General features: G+C 56.0%; 6 protein-coding genes across 6 annotated transcripts; 2 read left to right on the top strand and 4 right to left on the bottom strand.

Annotated features, from left to right (window-relative positions):
• Positions 1 to 83: 83 nt before the first annotated feature.
• On the top strand, positions 84 to 5,348 carry BO66DRAFT_429730 (uncharacterized protein; the record flags this gene model as incomplete). The annotated part of the gene is made up of 6 exons (XM_025650477.1): positions 84 to 425; positions 616 to 817; positions 872 to 1,969; positions 2,022 to 2,319; positions 2,373 to 3,108; positions 3,165 to 5,348. The coding sequence occupies 6 exons, from the start codon at positions 84 to 86 to the stop codon at positions 5,277 to 5,279; spliced, it is 4,791 nt and encodes a 1,596-aa protein (XP_025502656.1). The 3' UTR covers positions 5,280 to 5,348.
• A 76-nt stretch (positions 5,349 to 5,424) lies between these two features.
• BO66DRAFT_376891 (D-alanine--D-alanine ligase family protein) lies at positions 5,425 to 6,584 on the bottom strand (the record flags this gene model as incomplete). The annotated part of the gene is made up of 3 exons (XM_025645729.1): positions 5,425 to 5,565; positions 5,619 to 5,798; positions 5,850 to 6,584. 3 exons carry the CDS (start codon positions 6,582 to 6,584, stop codon positions 5,425 to 5,427), a joined length of 1,056 nt encoding a protein of 351 aa, XP_025502655.1.
• A 765-nt stretch (positions 6,585 to 7,349) lies between these two features.
• BO66DRAFT_376888 (putative alpha-galactosidase D) lies at positions 7,350 to 9,785 on the top strand (the record flags this gene model as incomplete). The annotated part of the gene is made up of 5 exons (XM_025645728.1): positions 7,350 to 7,673; positions 7,720 to 8,018; positions 8,076 to 8,132; positions 8,196 to 8,994; positions 9,053 to 9,785. Exons 1-5 carry the CDS (start codon positions 7,570 to 7,572, stop codon positions 9,783 to 9,785), a joined length of 1,992 nt encoding a protein of 663 aa, XP_025502654.1. The 5' UTR covers positions 7,350 to 7,569.
• Positions 9,786 to 10,116: 331 nt separating this feature from the next.
• On the bottom strand, positions 10,117 to 10,626 carry BO66DRAFT_402705 (uncharacterized protein; the record flags this gene model as incomplete). The annotated part of the gene is made up of 1 exon (XM_025648828.1): positions 10,117 to 10,626. One exon carries the CDS (start codon positions 10,624 to 10,626, stop codon positions 10,117 to 10,119), a length of 510 nt encoding a protein of 169 aa, XP_025502653.1.
• A 966-nt stretch (positions 10,627 to 11,592) lies between these two features.
• On the bottom strand, positions 11,593 to 12,447 carry BO66DRAFT_439841 (uncharacterized protein; the record flags this gene model as incomplete). Its single annotated transcript, XM_025651192.1, has 1 exon — positions 11,593 to 12,447. The coding sequence occupies one exon, from the start codon at positions 12,445 to 12,447 to the stop codon at positions 11,593 to 11,595; it is 855 nt and encodes a 284-aa protein (XP_025502652.1).
• A 950-nt stretch (positions 12,448 to 13,397) lies between these two features.
• Positions 13,398 to 15,934, bottom strand: BO66DRAFT_429727 (uncharacterized protein; the record flags this gene model as incomplete). Its single annotated transcript, XM_025650476.1, has 5 exons — positions 13,398 to 13,569; positions 13,764 to 13,834; positions 13,950 to 14,643; positions 14,705 to 15,381; positions 15,431 to 15,934. The coding sequence occupies 5 exons, from the start codon at positions 15,932 to 15,934 to the stop codon at positions 13,398 to 13,400; spliced, it is 2,118 nt and encodes a 705-aa protein (XP_025502651.1).
• Between the last annotated feature and the right edge of the window lie 221 nt (positions 15,935 to 16,155).

The following is a 16,155-nucleotide window of genomic DNA, read 5'->3' as shown; positions in this document are numbered from 1 at the left end:
CACTCCTCCCCTCCCCTGCATCTCCGATCGCGCGCGCAACCCCCTACGACTACATGGCGGCCATCTAGCCGTACGACAACACCATGTCCGATAAGAAATCCAACCCCAAGCCCGCGGCTGCAGCCTCCGCGCCAACCCCGCCCACGGGAACCGTCGCAGAGAGCAAAGAGCCCAAGAGTTTAGACGACCTATGGAAAGAGGCGCTCGATCGCATCGCGGCGGAAAACAATGTCAACCTGGAGGAACTGCAGACCCGAGGCGATCAATGGTCCGACGCCGAGACTGGGCTGCAGAAGGCGTCCAAACTGTTCGAACACTCGCGACGGCCCGGTGACCGGAAGGATAAGGTGATGAAGTCGGTGGCCGGGTGTCTGGACTGGGTGGACTCCGGGGTCACCTTCGTCAAGGGTCATGTTTCCGGCACGGTGAGGGGGACTTTACATGTGACTGAGTTTTGAATGGGAGGACTGATGTTTTTTCCGATCGCAATGTCTAGTATGCGGTGCCTGCGCAGCTGGTGGCTGGTTCGATACTGTATATGATTCAGGTGAGGACGGGGCGGAAGTGGAAGAAAGCCTTTGGTCACCGGTCCTGGCTGGGCTGACACTTGCACAGGCGGCTAAAGATATGTCGGAGGATTTCGATCTGATTGAGTCGACTTTTGAGACGCTGAACATCGCGCTCCAAGATATCGGCGACCTCCGACACCGACAGTTCGACAAGTCCAACTTCCTGCGCCGATTGACCGATATCCTCATCGCCATGGTGGACTTTTGCTCCTTCAGCGGAAGGGTTTTCAGCGAGTACAGTCGGAAGAGTGGGTCCTACACACACTGCTGGCTGCCTGTGCCTGAAGGCTGATTTGCGACAGGAATGTACATACGGGCGCTTCTGAAAGGACGGAACAAGGAAATCATGGCGAAATGCGACCATGTGCAAAAAGTCATTCTGCTGTTCCGCGCCACTTTGCCGATCCAGATCCTCAATGTGGTGGAGGGCATGGGCGAAAAGATCGAAAACCTCCCCACCAGCTTCATTCAAGCGCTGCAGGACATGAAGATCAAATCGTCCGATCTGCAGCCGCTGTGGGGCAAGGCGAGTGCGCTGGAAAAGATCAAGGAAACCCTGAAGAACAGCAAGGATCTCGATCCGGACACCGAAGTTCGCGTCGAGACGCAGATGAAATTGGTGCGGAAGCATCTCGTGCCGGGGACTTTCTCGTGGTCTGAGACAGACCCGGCCTACAAGTCGTGGGCGACCGGCCACAAGAACCCTTTCATCTTTGTCTCGGGAGAAGCAGGCACCGGCAAGACCTTCTTCGCCTACCACTGCTATCTGTCGATCCAGGAGCAGAGCAAGCGGTACCGTATCGCCAATGACACGAATATTCCCGACCAGCGGCGAACGATGCTGGCGGCCTACTTCCCCTTTGAACCGGGTAGACAGGAGTCGCAGTCGTTCCGGAATGTTCTTGCGTACATCCTGGTGCAGATTGCCGACCACGACATCAAGCTGTGCGAGTCGATCGCAAAGGACCTGATCGCTTCGAAGATCTTTAAGGGTGGACAGAATGACAAACAGGAAGAGAAGCTCAAGTTTCTGTGGAACAACCTTCTCGTGAAGAAATTCGAGAAAACTCCCGACACCGCAAGAGACGTGTTCATTTTGCTGGACGGCGTGGAGCTCATGGAGGAATCCGACCGCAGACGCATGCTCGAGTTGTTTCAAACCTTGAACTCGGACAAGTGTGGCATCCGGATCCTCATGACCGGAACCACGGATGACTCGCTCTACGACACGGTGTTTGGATTCACCAAATGTCCTAAGATCGACCTCATTACCAAGACCAAGGCCGGGGGCGACTTTGAGCGGATCATCGAGGCTCGTATCAATGGGTCCGAGGTCTTGAAGTCATTCAAGGATTCCACTCGTAGTGCTATTGAGCGGAAACTGCTGCAGAACCCGAGCCGTAAGTACCTTCATGGGGTATGGGCTATGTGATATTAACTGACGCCGCTCAGGAGTCATGTCCTCTGTGGATCTTACCTTGACCATGATGGAACAATCCGAGGGAGACGAAACATCTGCCTTGGCTAAGATCGACAATGTCAATAGTCAAGAAGGCTTGTACACCGCGATGATTGAGATCGTCCGCGCCAAACGGAGTGAGATGGACCGCCGAATCGTTGAAACGATATTCGCCCTGTGCACATATGCCAAGCAACCGTTGACTGTATATGATCTGCAAGAGATTATTGATCAGGAGCCTAGCTTTGGAAGTTTCAATGTAGCTGGCGAGATTGAGGGAACACTGTCTAGGTATGTATCTGGTTGAAGACAAGGAGCTACGCTGACTGTTAGGGGGCGCTTAGTCTATTGTATACAATCAACTATCAGCCGGCAGATGCGCAGACGAGGCAGGTGGCGAAGGAGGGGCAGCCGGAAGGCTCAATCACTGAGGCAGCCCGACTGGAGAAGAAGATAAGCGAAAGCAAGCAACAGCAGGTTCTCTTCCGCCAACCCGCCTTCCGCGACTATCTGGAACAGTCCGTGAACAACATGATCCCTGACCCGATCGAGTCAAGGGTATTTTTCTTTCTGAAGCTGGGGGGTATTCTCTGCGATCGAGATCCGCAAGGAGCGAACCTTCGCAAGGCCCTCCAAGAGTATGCCGCCCAATGGTTCTTGCAGCACCTCAAAGACATCAGTGTGAAGCATACTACCCCTAAACAAGGCTTGCAGATCGTCGAAGCACTGGCACGTATTCTGACCAATGACAACGATGTCTGTCGAGTCTTCGAAGAGCTCCGTCAGAAGCAGGATGACGACAATGCGGATGTGGATTTCGACCTCTACGATATGTCCACCGATTTCGACAAGTCAGGTGGCTATAACCTGAAGGTTCTGATGGCATGGGCCCGGAAGATGAGCTTTCATGACGAGGAGGGATTGTCGCCGCGTGCCAAGGCCTGGGTCGAAAAGATCATCATGCAGCCGGGAAGCGTTCTCGAACAGCTGGCCCAAGGGCACATCGAGAGCTGGACGGAAAAGGTGACCTACAATGAAGCCAAAATCCCTTACAAGTTTATCTGTCGGGCTTTGTGGCCGGTATGTATCTCTCTCCACCGTGCTTAGCAGTCAACACTAATCTTTCTGCACTGCAGACTGGAAACTTCCCAGATGGGGACAACAATACTCGCTGGTACTTTCCTTATGTCTTGGCGCCCAGGGCCAGGCATATTCTGGAATATGGCAAGGCTGAGATGTTTACTACCCCAGTCAAGACCGCACGCTGTCGGATTGCCGCGGGATTGGTGTTGCATTCTATAGCAGATAACGAGGAGAAAGACCTTGCGGCCGAGTTCTACCAGACAAACCTGGATGACAAGACCACGCCCGGCCCGGAGCGGTTTTATTCTTATCTAGGGCTTGCGGAGTACCACCGTTCGAAGCAAGACCAGGCCGAGAGTATGGATGAGGAGGAGATACGGGAAGGCTGGAAGCGTGTGGTGAAGTACGCCGACCTTGCCCTAACCGCCCGTACTGAGGAGAAGGGCGCACTGGGCTCGGAGTTGAGCGACGAGCGATGTACCAATGCTTTTCTCCTCAAGGCCCATGCCTTGCAGCAACTGGGCGAAGATGAACAGGCAATTGAGACCTGCGAGGAAGCTTTGCGGGAGGGTCTCGAGTACACTCAGCAGCTCTTGGAACTTCTCACGAGCATCGTCAACATCCATGGCCAGAAGGGTGAATGGAGCAAGGTGATTGATGCCGTCCGCCGCCAACAGCCGAAGATCCGATCGGAGTGGCTGTGGTTCCGATCGACCGATTTCACCAACAAGAAGGACCTTTTCCGTCGAGCCGCTGTTGAAACAAGACGAGTTGATTATCTTCTCCAGACCTTCCAGGACTCTGTGGACTACTGGCAGAAATTGGATCCGGCGCGGGCACAAGCCACCCAATTCGAGCTTGCCTTCATATATCGACGAGACGCGCGTGCGACCAAGATGGCAGAGCACATACTGGACAACATGCTTGCCAATCTCACGGAATCGCAGATCGCGATCCTGCTGATGAGCTCCATCTTCCCCGAGATGGTTGACATCCAACACGAGAACTTTACCGTGACACGATCGACCACTGTGCGCGAGGAGTCGATCACGAAGCTGGAGCGACTGATCAGTACGTACGAGCGGACTCCAATTCTGGAGTCGATCCAGTTGGCCGAGGCCTTTCTGGTGCTAGGCAAGATGCATCGGGAGGTTGGGAATCTGGGGAAAGCCAGACTCCATGCCGACCGCGCATTCAATATCTGCATTGCAGATCTGGAGGACTCGATTGGGTCGAACGATGTCTATGCATTTCGCTTGCTGGCGAAAGTCCTCATGTTCTTGGACTTAAATATGGATGCGCAGGTCGCTTTGTCGCTTCAGATGTCTGTGGTGGACCGGAGCTACGATGACTATGCTAATGCCAATTTCAACTCGACTGGGCAACCGGCTGAGACAGAGGTGGTTCAAGGTGACGGTGAGCCAAGCGCAGAGACGGCGAATGGGGCAGAAGGCCAGCTTCCGGCTGGCTCAAGTGAGACAGGGAAGGAAGCAAACGAGCCATCTACGGACTCTGCAGAGACCAGTGCCGTTTCTGAAACCCAAGGATCGGATGGCAATGAGTCCTCGGCAACATCACTTCCGTCCGAGCAAGCCGAAGCCGCTGACACTGATGCGAAGGTATCCAGCTTGACTGTGGCGCCAATCACGCAGAAAAATGGAGAAGCGCCCGCCGTAAACGGCCAGTCTACGTCCGAGGTACCAGGAGTCAACGGCCATGCGACCGACCAGCCAGAGTCCACTCCAGCAGCCTCACCCACAGATGGCTCTTCCACGAAACCCGCACAACCCGATATCCCCGACATTTCCTTATCTCAAGACACGATCGATGTCACCAATGGGATCACCTGCAACGGACCCTGCATGGACCCGCCATTCGAGATGAAGACTTTCGGGCCGAAGGGTCCGAAGATGTATTTCTGTCTCGACTGTGCGACCGTGGATTTCTGCGAGGACTGCTACCGGAAACAGATCGCGTTCTATGATGAGACCGGCGAGGGCTTTTGGTTCAAGTGCTGCTGGGCACGGCACCGGTATCTGCCGCAGCCGATCGATGACTGGATGGGGGTGAAAGATGGGGTGATTCGCATTGGGAGGAAGGAGAAGTTGTGGAAGGATTGGATGATGTCGGTGAGGGACCGGTGGAAGAGGAAGATCAATGAAGTTTGATCGGAGTCTATTTTGGGACAAGTTCACGATAATGCCTAATGTTGATACCTCATTGAATATTGAACGAGTGTTGGAAAAACCAGCAACTGGCTTTTTGGATCTTGAGTATGGCTTTTACGGGTCTTTCTAACTAATATCTACGCCTTCAGACAACGGCATGGGAAACCGTTCGCTTGAGTGCACTCTGCACGATATGATCGATCATTTCATCGAACGAGACACCATTATGCTCAGCGATGAGCGGCAATTGCGACCAGCTAGGGAGCAACCCAGCCAGCGGATTGATCTGTGAGCGTTAGCAACCTCGCCACTTAAACACGAGCCTTCGAAGAGACAGACCTCCATGACATGAGCCACTCCAGCTCCATCCATGCGGACATCAACTCTGCCCCCATCGCGGCAGCGCAGCGCTCTCCACGCCTTTAACGCCGTCTCACAAGCCAGGTCTGCCTCCTTGTCCTCGCGAGTGACCTTGACCTCATCCGCCTCCCCGTTCCAATCATCCGACGACTTGGACTTCTCCGTGGTGAACTCGACCGAGCCCTTGTCCCCCTTCGCTCCCGACCAGACAATCTCATCCACCCCAACGACCCACGCATCGACCCCCGTCCCCAGAATCCCGACCGTAAACTCCCTTCCGGGGAGAAACGACTCGACCAAAATCCCCAAAGAAGAGGGACTCGCCGCCCGCAACGCATTTACCACGCGCACCAGCTCTTTGTCCGAGGCCACCCGATTCCCCAGGGCAATCCCCTTGGACGATCCCTCAGCCAAGGGTTTGACGAACAGCGGCCACCCCCCGGGCCCGAGCAGCGTCTCGACATGCCGCGAGTGGCGCATCTGTCCCAGGATCTCCTCGCCGCTCAACTCCTTTTTCTGGGGACTGTCGTCGAAATGAACGACCGCAAACGGCGCCGTCGCGACCCCGAAATGCTCCAGCACCATCTTCGTGCGCCCCTTGTCCAGACACAGCGCCATGGTCGCGGCGTCGGAGAAGGTGCGCGGGATGCGGTGCGCCTCCAGCACGGCGGCGACCTGCGCTTCGCGCGCGGGGCCGTACACGCCCTCGGTGATGTCGAAGGCTAGGTCCCATTTCGGGGTTTCGGGAGTAGTGAGGTGGGCGAGGAGGGCGTGGATGCTGGGGATCGGGTGGACGGTGTGGCCCTGGGATTGCAGGGCGGTTGTGACGGCGGGCGCGGCGGCGCCGACTTCGAGGTGCGAGAGGGAGGCGGCGGGGTGGTGGTGGAGGGCGTAGACGGCGGGGTCTTCGTAGATGAGGGCGATTGTTAGGGGGTGTTTGGTCATTTTGGGCTGTTCTTTTGGGTTGGTTGGGTTGGAGGAGGAGGGGGTTAGGGATGATTTGCAATTTCCTTGGAGGAACTTAGCAGGTGCAGCTGGCCTTTATTGCTTTATTGATAAGCTCCTTTTATAAGTGAAGCGTGGCGACAGAGTTGCGGTGTGAAGCGGTCAAGGACCTGCATTGCGATGGTCAGGTCAGTTGGTTCCTGGTGTTTTCTGCATATGCTGTGCTTTGCTGGCCATGCGAGATTGGGAGGCGGCTGGCTTCCGTGGATGCTGATCTATGGATCCAGACGTATCGGTTTGGCGCATGCTGCAAGTTATCAACTCGGAAGCCGGAAAATTACAAGGATCCATAGGCTCTCGATTTTCGTCAGGCAGGATTGGTGCATCAGGCTCCTGGAAAGCTGGTCTAGCTGTGTGCATGCAACAAATCACGACGACTTTGACAGCAGTCTTTCGACGACTCTTGATAGTTGGAATGCTATCAGATGAATGAAGCTCATTTCATGATTAGAAATCGCGCTTCTGCTGCTTTTTATCAGATTGAATGCTTTTGCAGTCTACATGAGAGTGGTCGCATCATACCTGGACGCAGGAAAGGTTGAAGCCATCGCTTTGAAGGGCTGGACTTTTCCTTGAAGCAGGCGATTACATGACTCCAGCAAACCTCACAGCCCGTCAAACATTGAACGAACATGTACGACAGCTTGAATCAGCTAGACTTGGGCAACACACGCTGACTGGTGGAAACTGCAAACCCAGCGTCATGCTCAGCATGGCACGATTTCATTTCCCCTCATCTTCAATTCTGCAGGACCGGTTAATTAGCGGAGGCTAATGCAGTGTGACGGAGAGGCATCAATTCAGGGCTTCGGCTAATTCTTGGCTTAGCCTCGCCAACTTCCCCTCATACCATGCAGTATACGGCTATAAATGCGCAGATCCACCTCCGACTTCCTCCTCGTCCCCATACCCCGAATTCCAAACCATGCCTGCGATTCTCGCCGTGTCTCTGCTGTCGGTTGCGGCCGCAGCTGCACCGTCGCTTCACCCACGACTGCAGGATGGATTGGCCCAGACGCCACCGATGGGGTAGGTCCACACCTTCATCAGACATGACTTGCGCTGAAGCATCCAGATGGAACACATACAACCACTATTCCTGCTCCCCAAATGAGACTATCGTCCGGTCCAATGCCAAAGCGTTGGTGGACTTGGGCCTCGACTCGCTGGGCTACCGCTATGTCACCACCGATTGCGGGTGGTCGGTGGCCGACCGGTTGACCGATGGATCCCTTACTTGGAATCCAGAGCTGTTTCCACAGGGCTTCCCGGCGCTGGGAGAGTATATTCACGATCTGGGGCTGTTGTTCGGCGTCTACGGAGACGCAGGGATTTTGCTATGCGGCAGCCCGCCGAACAACACGGGCAACTTAGGTATATTCCTGCGCCCAATGTTGCAATGGGTGGTATTCTAATCGCTGCTCGCTACAGGTCACGAAGAACAGGATGCTCAGACATTTGCCTCGTGGAAGGTAGATTCTCTGAAATGTAATCCCCCCCCCTAGACACAAACCTCCTTGCCAGAACCCCAGAGACTCACATTCACTCCAGACGACAACTGCTACTCCGACGCAGCGACCAACTTCCCCAACGTCAACTACGCGCCCAGCACCTCCCCCTCCTCGCGCTACGCCGCCATGTCCCAGGCCCTGGCCCAGCTGAACCGCACCGTGCTGTTTCAAGTCTGCGACTGGGGCGTGGACTTCCCCGCGCTCTGGGCCCCCTCGCTGGGCCACACCTGGCGCATCGGCAACGACATCATCCCGGCGTGGCGCACCATCTACCGCATCCTCAACCAGGCCGTGCCGCAGACCGACGTCGCCGGACCGGGCCAGTGGCCCGACCTCGACATGCTGGAGGTCGGCAACGGGGTGTTCTCGCTGCCCGAAGAGCAGACCCACTTCTCGCTGTGGGCGATCCTGAAGAGTCCGCTGGTCATCGGGGCTGCTCTGCGGGACGCAGCCACGGCGATTAGTGAGAGCTCGTTGGCGGTCCTCAAGCAGGAGGATGTGATTGCGTTGAACCAGGATGCGCTGGGCACAAGCGCGAGCCTGCGGCGTCGGTGGTCGGAGGAAGAGTACGAGGTGTGGAGTGGGCCGTTGTCCGGGGGCAGGACCGTCGCGGCGCTGGTGAACTGGCGCAACGAGTCGCGCGAGTTGACCCTGGATCTGCCGGACATTGGGCTGCAGTATGCCGGCAGTGTGAAGAATATCTGGGAGGGGAGTGTGGCGGAGGGGGTGCGGACATCGTACACGGCGACGGTGGCGGGCCATGGGACGATGCTGCTGGAATTGGGGGATACCATCGCTGAGGGGGTTTATCCTAGGGATTTGTTTGGGAAAACATTAGGGTAAGTGTGCGTGGTCCCACTCTGCTGGACGATGAGCTGACCGTGGGATGCAATGCAGGACCACCACGACGTTCTCGCCCATCTACGCCCTCACGACCAGCAAGAACTACACTTTGACAATCACCCTCTCCAAACCGCTCTCATCCCCGACTGCGATTCTGGTCTCTACCGGCTCCAACACAACCACCCGCCTCACCATCCCAGCCTCCACAACGAGCCTCACAACACCCCTCTCCCTCTCCGCCTCCTCCAACGCAACCCTAACCCTCCACCACCCCTCCACCCCCACCCTTCCCATCACCTCAATCACCCTGACCCCACCGCAAGGAACCTACGCCTCCAGCACAACCTTCACCCTCTCCGGCACGGCAACCCTCACCACCTGCGGCGCAGGGTACTGCCTCCCAGTCGGCAGCAAACTAGGCTACCTGTCCCCGTCCGGCTCCGCCAGCACAACCATCCACGCCTCCGCAGCGGGCACCAAGTACGTAGAAGTGGACTACATCAACAACGACATCGCCTTCGATTCGTCGTGGGACGAGGGCCGCAACGCCCGCAACCTGACGATTTCCGTGAATGGCGGGGCGCCGGTGCGGCTGGAGGTGCCGCTGAGTGGTCGACACAGCGAGCTGTTTGGGCCTGGTCTGGGGTGGTGGGATAGTGCGACGCTCGGGGTGAGCGTGGATGGGTGGAAGGTGGGCGGGAATGAGGTCGTGGTTGGGAATGTGGGCGGGGGCGAGGGGGTGCAGAGTTATGGGGCGGATTTGGTCGGGGTGAGGGTTTTGGATTAGCTTGCTGCGGCTGGTATACCTGTGTGTGTTGTTGATATTATGAATTAGCTCGAGGGGAGACCGAAGTGTGGGGTGCAACATAGTGAAATATGTTTGTTAAAAGAGTTATATGATATAAGAGTTGCACTCTCTACGTACGATACAGTTGTTGTCTAGAAGCCTAGCTTGGTCTTAGAACAAACAAGCTTTTTGTACCTGTGAATAAGATCACAAATGGGCAATTTTACAGGCATTCAGGAAAAGTAGTCGAATAACTCATCAATTGATGTAAATGAAATAAACAGAGGGATGGGAGCTAGAGACATTTACCTCTCAGAACAACAACAGTCTGTTACGGCTCCTGCACAACGCTTCCACCCCCCCCACCCTCCTTCCTCGACTCGGCCACAAGACCCCGCAACATCCCCAAAAGATGCACCTTGGGCGCCACGCGCTCGACAACGCAGCTCCACCGCGGCGCCTCCCCCTCATAGCGAATCTGATACCAGGCCCCGGACGTTGCTTCGTCTCGCCCCTCGGGCATGACCACCGCATCGATCACCGCGTCCCTCCGCGGGTGGAACTGCGGATCGAGCCGGAAGACCACCCGCGCCAGCCCGTCGGCGATCCTGTCGGCGTGCTGGTCCGCCGCAAGGCCGGCCGGGATCCAGGCCCGGAACGCCCAGACGTGGTCGGCGTGGTCGCGGAACGCCTGCGTGCGGACGACGGTGTGGCCACCCTGGCCGGTGGGGTCCTCGAGAGCGAGCAGGCCGCCTTCGACGATGGAGTACGCTATTGCGCTGTGGGAGAGCTGAGGTTGGGGGCGGGGCCGGTTGGGGCGGGGTGGGGGGGGCATGGACATTGTGTCGGTGGGGGTGGGGATAACAACAGCAATGGGTTAGGGGATTGGGTTATTGGAGGTGGGACCTACGGTCAGGCTTGGGGGAGAAGATGCACGGGAGGTGAGGGTGGTTGATGGGCGAGGGGTTGGTTTTGAGGGTTTTATATACGCTATCTTTGCACGGGAATGGTTGGTGCGAGAAAGGGACAATGAGGAATGACCGGGGTGCTTCTTTCATGGGTCAGAAGGTATGGAGTCCTCCGGCGGGATGAAAGAGCGTTTATATCCATTCGGGAAGCAGTATCTGGTTTTGATTCTGGTTGCACGCCTGGATAGAAGGTTGCGAAGGCATTGAGCAGCAAGCTTTGACAGTCCTTTGTTAGTGCTCTGTTCTTGGATCATCTGCATAAAGATTGATGTTTCCGGGCAGAATCAGGCGAGCTCCTTCTAAGTGGAGGCAAGAAGAGATCAAGTCAACTTCATATAATCGAGGATGCATCGGTAGCATGTTTCTAGGCGCAGGGCGTGCTGAGTAGCAACACCGACAGATTTGACTCTTAATTGGGAGAGGAAAGTGAGGGTCTCACTTAAAATAAACATGATACAAATCTTACTACGGTGCTGACAGTATCCGCTGATTGACAGAAACTCGTCCTCGTTAAGCGCATTACCGATGAAGCTATTTCCTTCGGTCTAGGGTATCATCCTATCCAGCCCTAGCGGGCATGATGTGTCTTCTCATCCCCAACTGCTTCCCTATCCGGCTGAAGATAGGTTGCTGTGATCAGGTGCAATATTTGCCTAGTTAATTTAGTAGTAGCCTATTTGCCTATTCTGCAGCTGTGACATTCACAATTGATGGCATGCACAACCATGCGCTACAACCAACAGTCTCACAGGACAGAACAAATAGATTGGGCATATATCAAATTGTGTATTCTCCTACATAATAGAACATACGAAGACGGAAAGAGGGATCATCTACCACTAGAAAGACGGCGCATCCCACGCCCTTAACTCCACCAAACAAGCCACCATATCCGGCCGATTGCAATCCGCGGCATACGCCACCGGACCGCGACCATCAAGCGACGTCAGCTGCAGCAAGACCGGACGCATCGCGACCATCACGCGCACATACATGGGGGACGCGTAGCGCAGCGCCTGGAAGAACATCTGATCATCAACCAGCTCCTCCAAGACCAGACCCGACTCCAACTCCGTCCTCACCATCCGCTCCACGAGCCCGAGCTCGAGGTCCAGCGTGCGAGCCCGATAATCCAGCAGTCGCGGCATGGCGCACTTGGCCCCGGCGTCCAGCAGCAGCCTGAGCACCGCAACATCCTCCGCCGTCGCCTTATTGGCCCAGCAATCCAGTGCCATCTCCAGCCGACTGGACGTGACATTGGGATCGGCGCCATGCTTCAGCAGCACCTCCACCACCTCAGGATGCTTGTACAGCACCGCCAGATGCACCAGCGGCTGCGCCTGGAGATCGTAGCTGTCCGCGCTGATGTGGAACCTCGTGAGCGCTTTCGTCACGAGCCCTACATTGCCGGCCCGCACGGCCTCGACGAGAGGCTGGGGCGGCAGCGCCCGCGCCGTGCGGTACGTGCGCGTCCGCGGATGGCCTTTCGCGTCCGGGGCCAGGTACGTGAGCTCGTGGTAGTGCACCGCTTCGGCGAGGCAGCACTCGCGCATCTCGGCGATGAGGTTGGCTAGTGCTCGTCGGAGGCCTTTGCAGGTTAGCGAGAGCGCGAACGCGGTCTTAGGGGTCATGTACTCGCCGCAGCTGAGGATTAGCTCCGAGGGCAGCGCGTGGATCCCCGTCGTAATGGCCATGGCGGTTGCGCTCGGAGAGCTCGACTTGCTGGTTTTCTCGAGGAGTTGCGTCCGGGCGTATCTGTTTGGCTTTTTGCGGGGCAGGTAGAGTTACTGTTCTGTGGGCCTTTTCTTGAGTATAGGCAGTGATGATGAACCCTGGTTCACCCTGTGCGAGGTTCCTTGGGCATGCATGCTTGGTACGTGTTCCTTTATATACGGGTGAGAAGGTGTTTCTTTGGAGAGAGTAAATCAGGAGTTGATGGAGGGTTTCGGGAGGAACTCCGGGTAATAAAATTGGGGATGGATCGAATTGTTCTGCTTTGACATGAGAGGGGGAGCAGGAGTTGTGGCAAGATGCTTGCAATGATAGCTTCTAAGGACTGCTGTGTGGCGGTTGCTTGGAGGTTCATGGCAATGCTGATGAGCTTGCCCAGAGAGGGTTCCCGAGGGGAACACTGTTGTTGCGCGTAGACTCAAGTGACCATAACAATGAGCATAAAAGCAGCATAGAACGAGTATAAGAAGCTCCTAGTCATGACCCTCGCAGTGTTCAGATAAAGTATTACTAACCCCCAATTTATTATTCCTCGAGAACGTTGTCCACAAAGCATTATATACGTCTACTCGTGATGCTTTCATCCTCTGGTGAAAGGAAACGACAAAGAGTTAGACAGAGACTCGAGAGAAAGACAATGAATTCTTCAGAAGCTTATCCTTAAAGTATGCTAATAATGTAGACCATTGACCTACCTTCACAACCATGAGTACCCATGACCACCCTCCCCAAAACTCTTGCCAGACCAAAGCCAAGCCGCATTTACCGACGAAACCAACCGTCTCGGCAGTTTGATGCCCACGCCCTCAGGGTTTTGGATTCGGCCGATCAGGCGCAGGTGCCCGCTTGCTGTGGATCGAAGGATCTTCCCAAGCATTCGGTGACTTGAACGCGGTGCCCTCCAACTTCCAAGCTACCAGCCCACTGCATCAGCCTCAATGGAATCAAAGATGACAACACAATACATAAACCATCCCAAGTCTTCGGTAACTAGTCTTGCCCTAAAGGTACCGAACTCGCGATAGACGGACCCACCGGACCGGTCGAGACCCATGTGGCCGGGTCCACTGTGGCTGGACGGGCTTCTGGAAAATTGGCAGTTTTACGCGAATATGCTCATCTTTGTGCACATGTGTCTTGCAGGCAAAGACTGTTTGAAGGGTTGAGGACTCTTCAGAATACAATAGTGAGGGTAATTTCACTTCCAATTGTCTCCGTGGGCAGATTCAGACATAATGAACTTGAAAGGTGGGAAGGCGAGCACGGTGAAGGATCTTACTCGGTAATAGGGATGAAATATGTGCTGATCTTAGACATGGCGAATTCACAACGAATATACATGAATCGAGTCTGTTTATATGCAGTGGCTAAGGAGACAACATCGCTTCAGTAAGATCCCACTCAACGGGTTAGTAACATGTCCAACGACTGACTATACCTGCCCCGAAAGGAGACGATCTCTCACGACCCCAACCCCCCTCATTCCCACAAAGTAGACCACCGCGCCCATCAGGGTCTGCACTGCAACATCCATAGGCGATCCCGTCATCCTCCTCTGCCGCAAGACAACCTCCAGCAAGCCTGCTCGTCCTATCACGCCCACCACGAAGAGCGATACCTCCACAAGCGCATCCAAGATCAGCGGCGAGTACGCCACCCCTGGCGCAAGGAGGTACCGCACCACCATGGTGGCATACGATTTCTGCATGGAGAGCGTCTGCTCACTCGCCACGAAGGCATCCATGAAACTCGGCGTCGAATGCCAGCGACACCAGTCCAGAATGGGAAACCTGCCGGATACTGCACGATGCCCTTTATCCCTCGGAGTGGGCGAGGAGCTCACGATCTTCTGCAGCAATGCCGGGTCCGAGACCGCGATGTTCTGCGAAACAGTATCGGCCTCTTGGCCTGTTGCGCGCATCTCCGTCGATAGTCCCTCCCAGGCGGTGGGGTAGTTGACGATGCGCGTGTAGAAAGGAGGATCGAGGACTTCGACGGTCACGGTCCGGACGGATGTGCTTTCGGAAGTGCATGACGCGGATCTCATGTGGATGGTCTCGTCGGAGAAAGCGCGGCAGGGGATGTAGGTTAGTTCCACCGGGTCGGGAGAGGAGGAGACACAGTGGGCGAGATAGGCGCGGAAGAAAGGTTCGATTTGCCTAGCAAGGGGTATCGTCAGTATAACCCTCAAACAGGGAACATGCACGGGGAGAGGCCTACCGTTCAGCCCGGGTCGGATGGCGCCCGATACTCCCACTGCGCACCGGGGTCTTATCCATCATCTTCATCAGGCCCTTCCAGCGGATGCGCAACGCCTCGAGCACGATATACGGCGTCGTCAGCACGCCCGGCAGCGTCCACCGCAGCGCAATCCGCGCCAGGTCCGTGAACCCCATCTGCGCGGGATCGAGCGGCGCGCCACAGCAGGTGATCCGCGTGACCATCTTGACTTTCCCCTCCGGGCTCAACGTGTTGGTGTTCAGCAGCGTGGCATTGGGTTTCCACGCGGCGCCGTGCGCCAGATCCATGAACCGGTTCGCGATGGCGCCGTCGACCTTCTCGAACGGCGAGGCGAAGATGAATTTCTGCCAGGTGCCCTTGTAGTAGGTGGATCTGGGATGGGAGGATGTGGTGCGGATGGTGGAGGCGCTGTCGAGGAAGTGAGGGTTGTCGGTCTCGGTCCCCTTCTCCGTAGCAGGGGTGGGGTTCCCGCCGCGCTCGACCCGGAAGAAGTAATTGCGCTTCTCGTCGTAGGAGTTGTTGATCTCCATGATCATCGCGTCGAGTTCGCGGTCGGCGTTGTAGAGATACCACCACGTCACGACACTGCGCGACCACCAGAAGAACCGCGGGACGGTGAGGAGGTACGCTTGGGGCCATTGGGAGGGGTCCTCGTTCTGCTGCTGTTAGCTTATACCCTGAACTTCTTGAGAACAGGAGCAGTACCTCTTTCAGCAAGTATCGATCCAATTTCGCCCGCATATCGAGATCCTGATCTCCGCGGTGGAGGTACCGCTCCCCGTCGACACTGAGCCAGCACGTCGCCTGCGCCAGGAAGGACCTCCACGATGGACCCGCATGCGTCGAGTCGCGGAGTGTCAACCGCTTGTCGTCGATCGCGAGCAGGTTGCCATAGCGCGCGCGCATCCCGACGGGAATGCCGATCATCAGGAATCTGTTGGCGAATTGGTCCTTGACGGGGTTGAAGCGCACATGATTGAGCTGCACGGGAAATAACAGGGGCTTTCCGAGGATTGATCGCGGTTCATCGGAGAGGGGGACCACCTGACGTGATACCAAGAAGAGGCGCAAAAACATGAAGATTAGAACAAGGCATGGCGTCAACAGAAGCAGGGCACCCAGTGCTGTTAGGGCTGTCAGGAGGAAGGCCGCACTTCGGTGCCTCAGGCCGGCGTACAGGGCTAGAGTGACGAGGTCTTCGTACAGCATCGTGCGTTGACCGACACCCTTTCAATAGAGGATAACAAAGAATCGAGAATGGGATGAAGTAGGATTTTAGTTGCAGGGAGCAGCTTTATACATTGGAATCGATGCCTACAGCTGAGCCGTATCGGCAATGCCGTAGCCAAGAGGCTTGTTTTCTCCCCTAGCACTGTCGAAAAAGATTTCCCAACCCAGTACACGAATACAACAGTACAAGCAAATTACCT

This window comes from Aspergillus aculeatinus (genome assembly GCF_003184765.1).
Source record: "Aspergillus aculeatinus CBS 121060 unplaced genomic scaffold BO66scaffold_32, whole genome shotgun sequence".
Classification (NCBI taxonomy): Eukaryota; Fungi; Ascomycota; class Eurotiomycetes; order Eurotiales; family Aspergillaceae; genus Aspergillus; species Aspergillus aculeatinus.
This window is presented reverse-complemented; position numbering and strand designations above follow the sequence as displayed.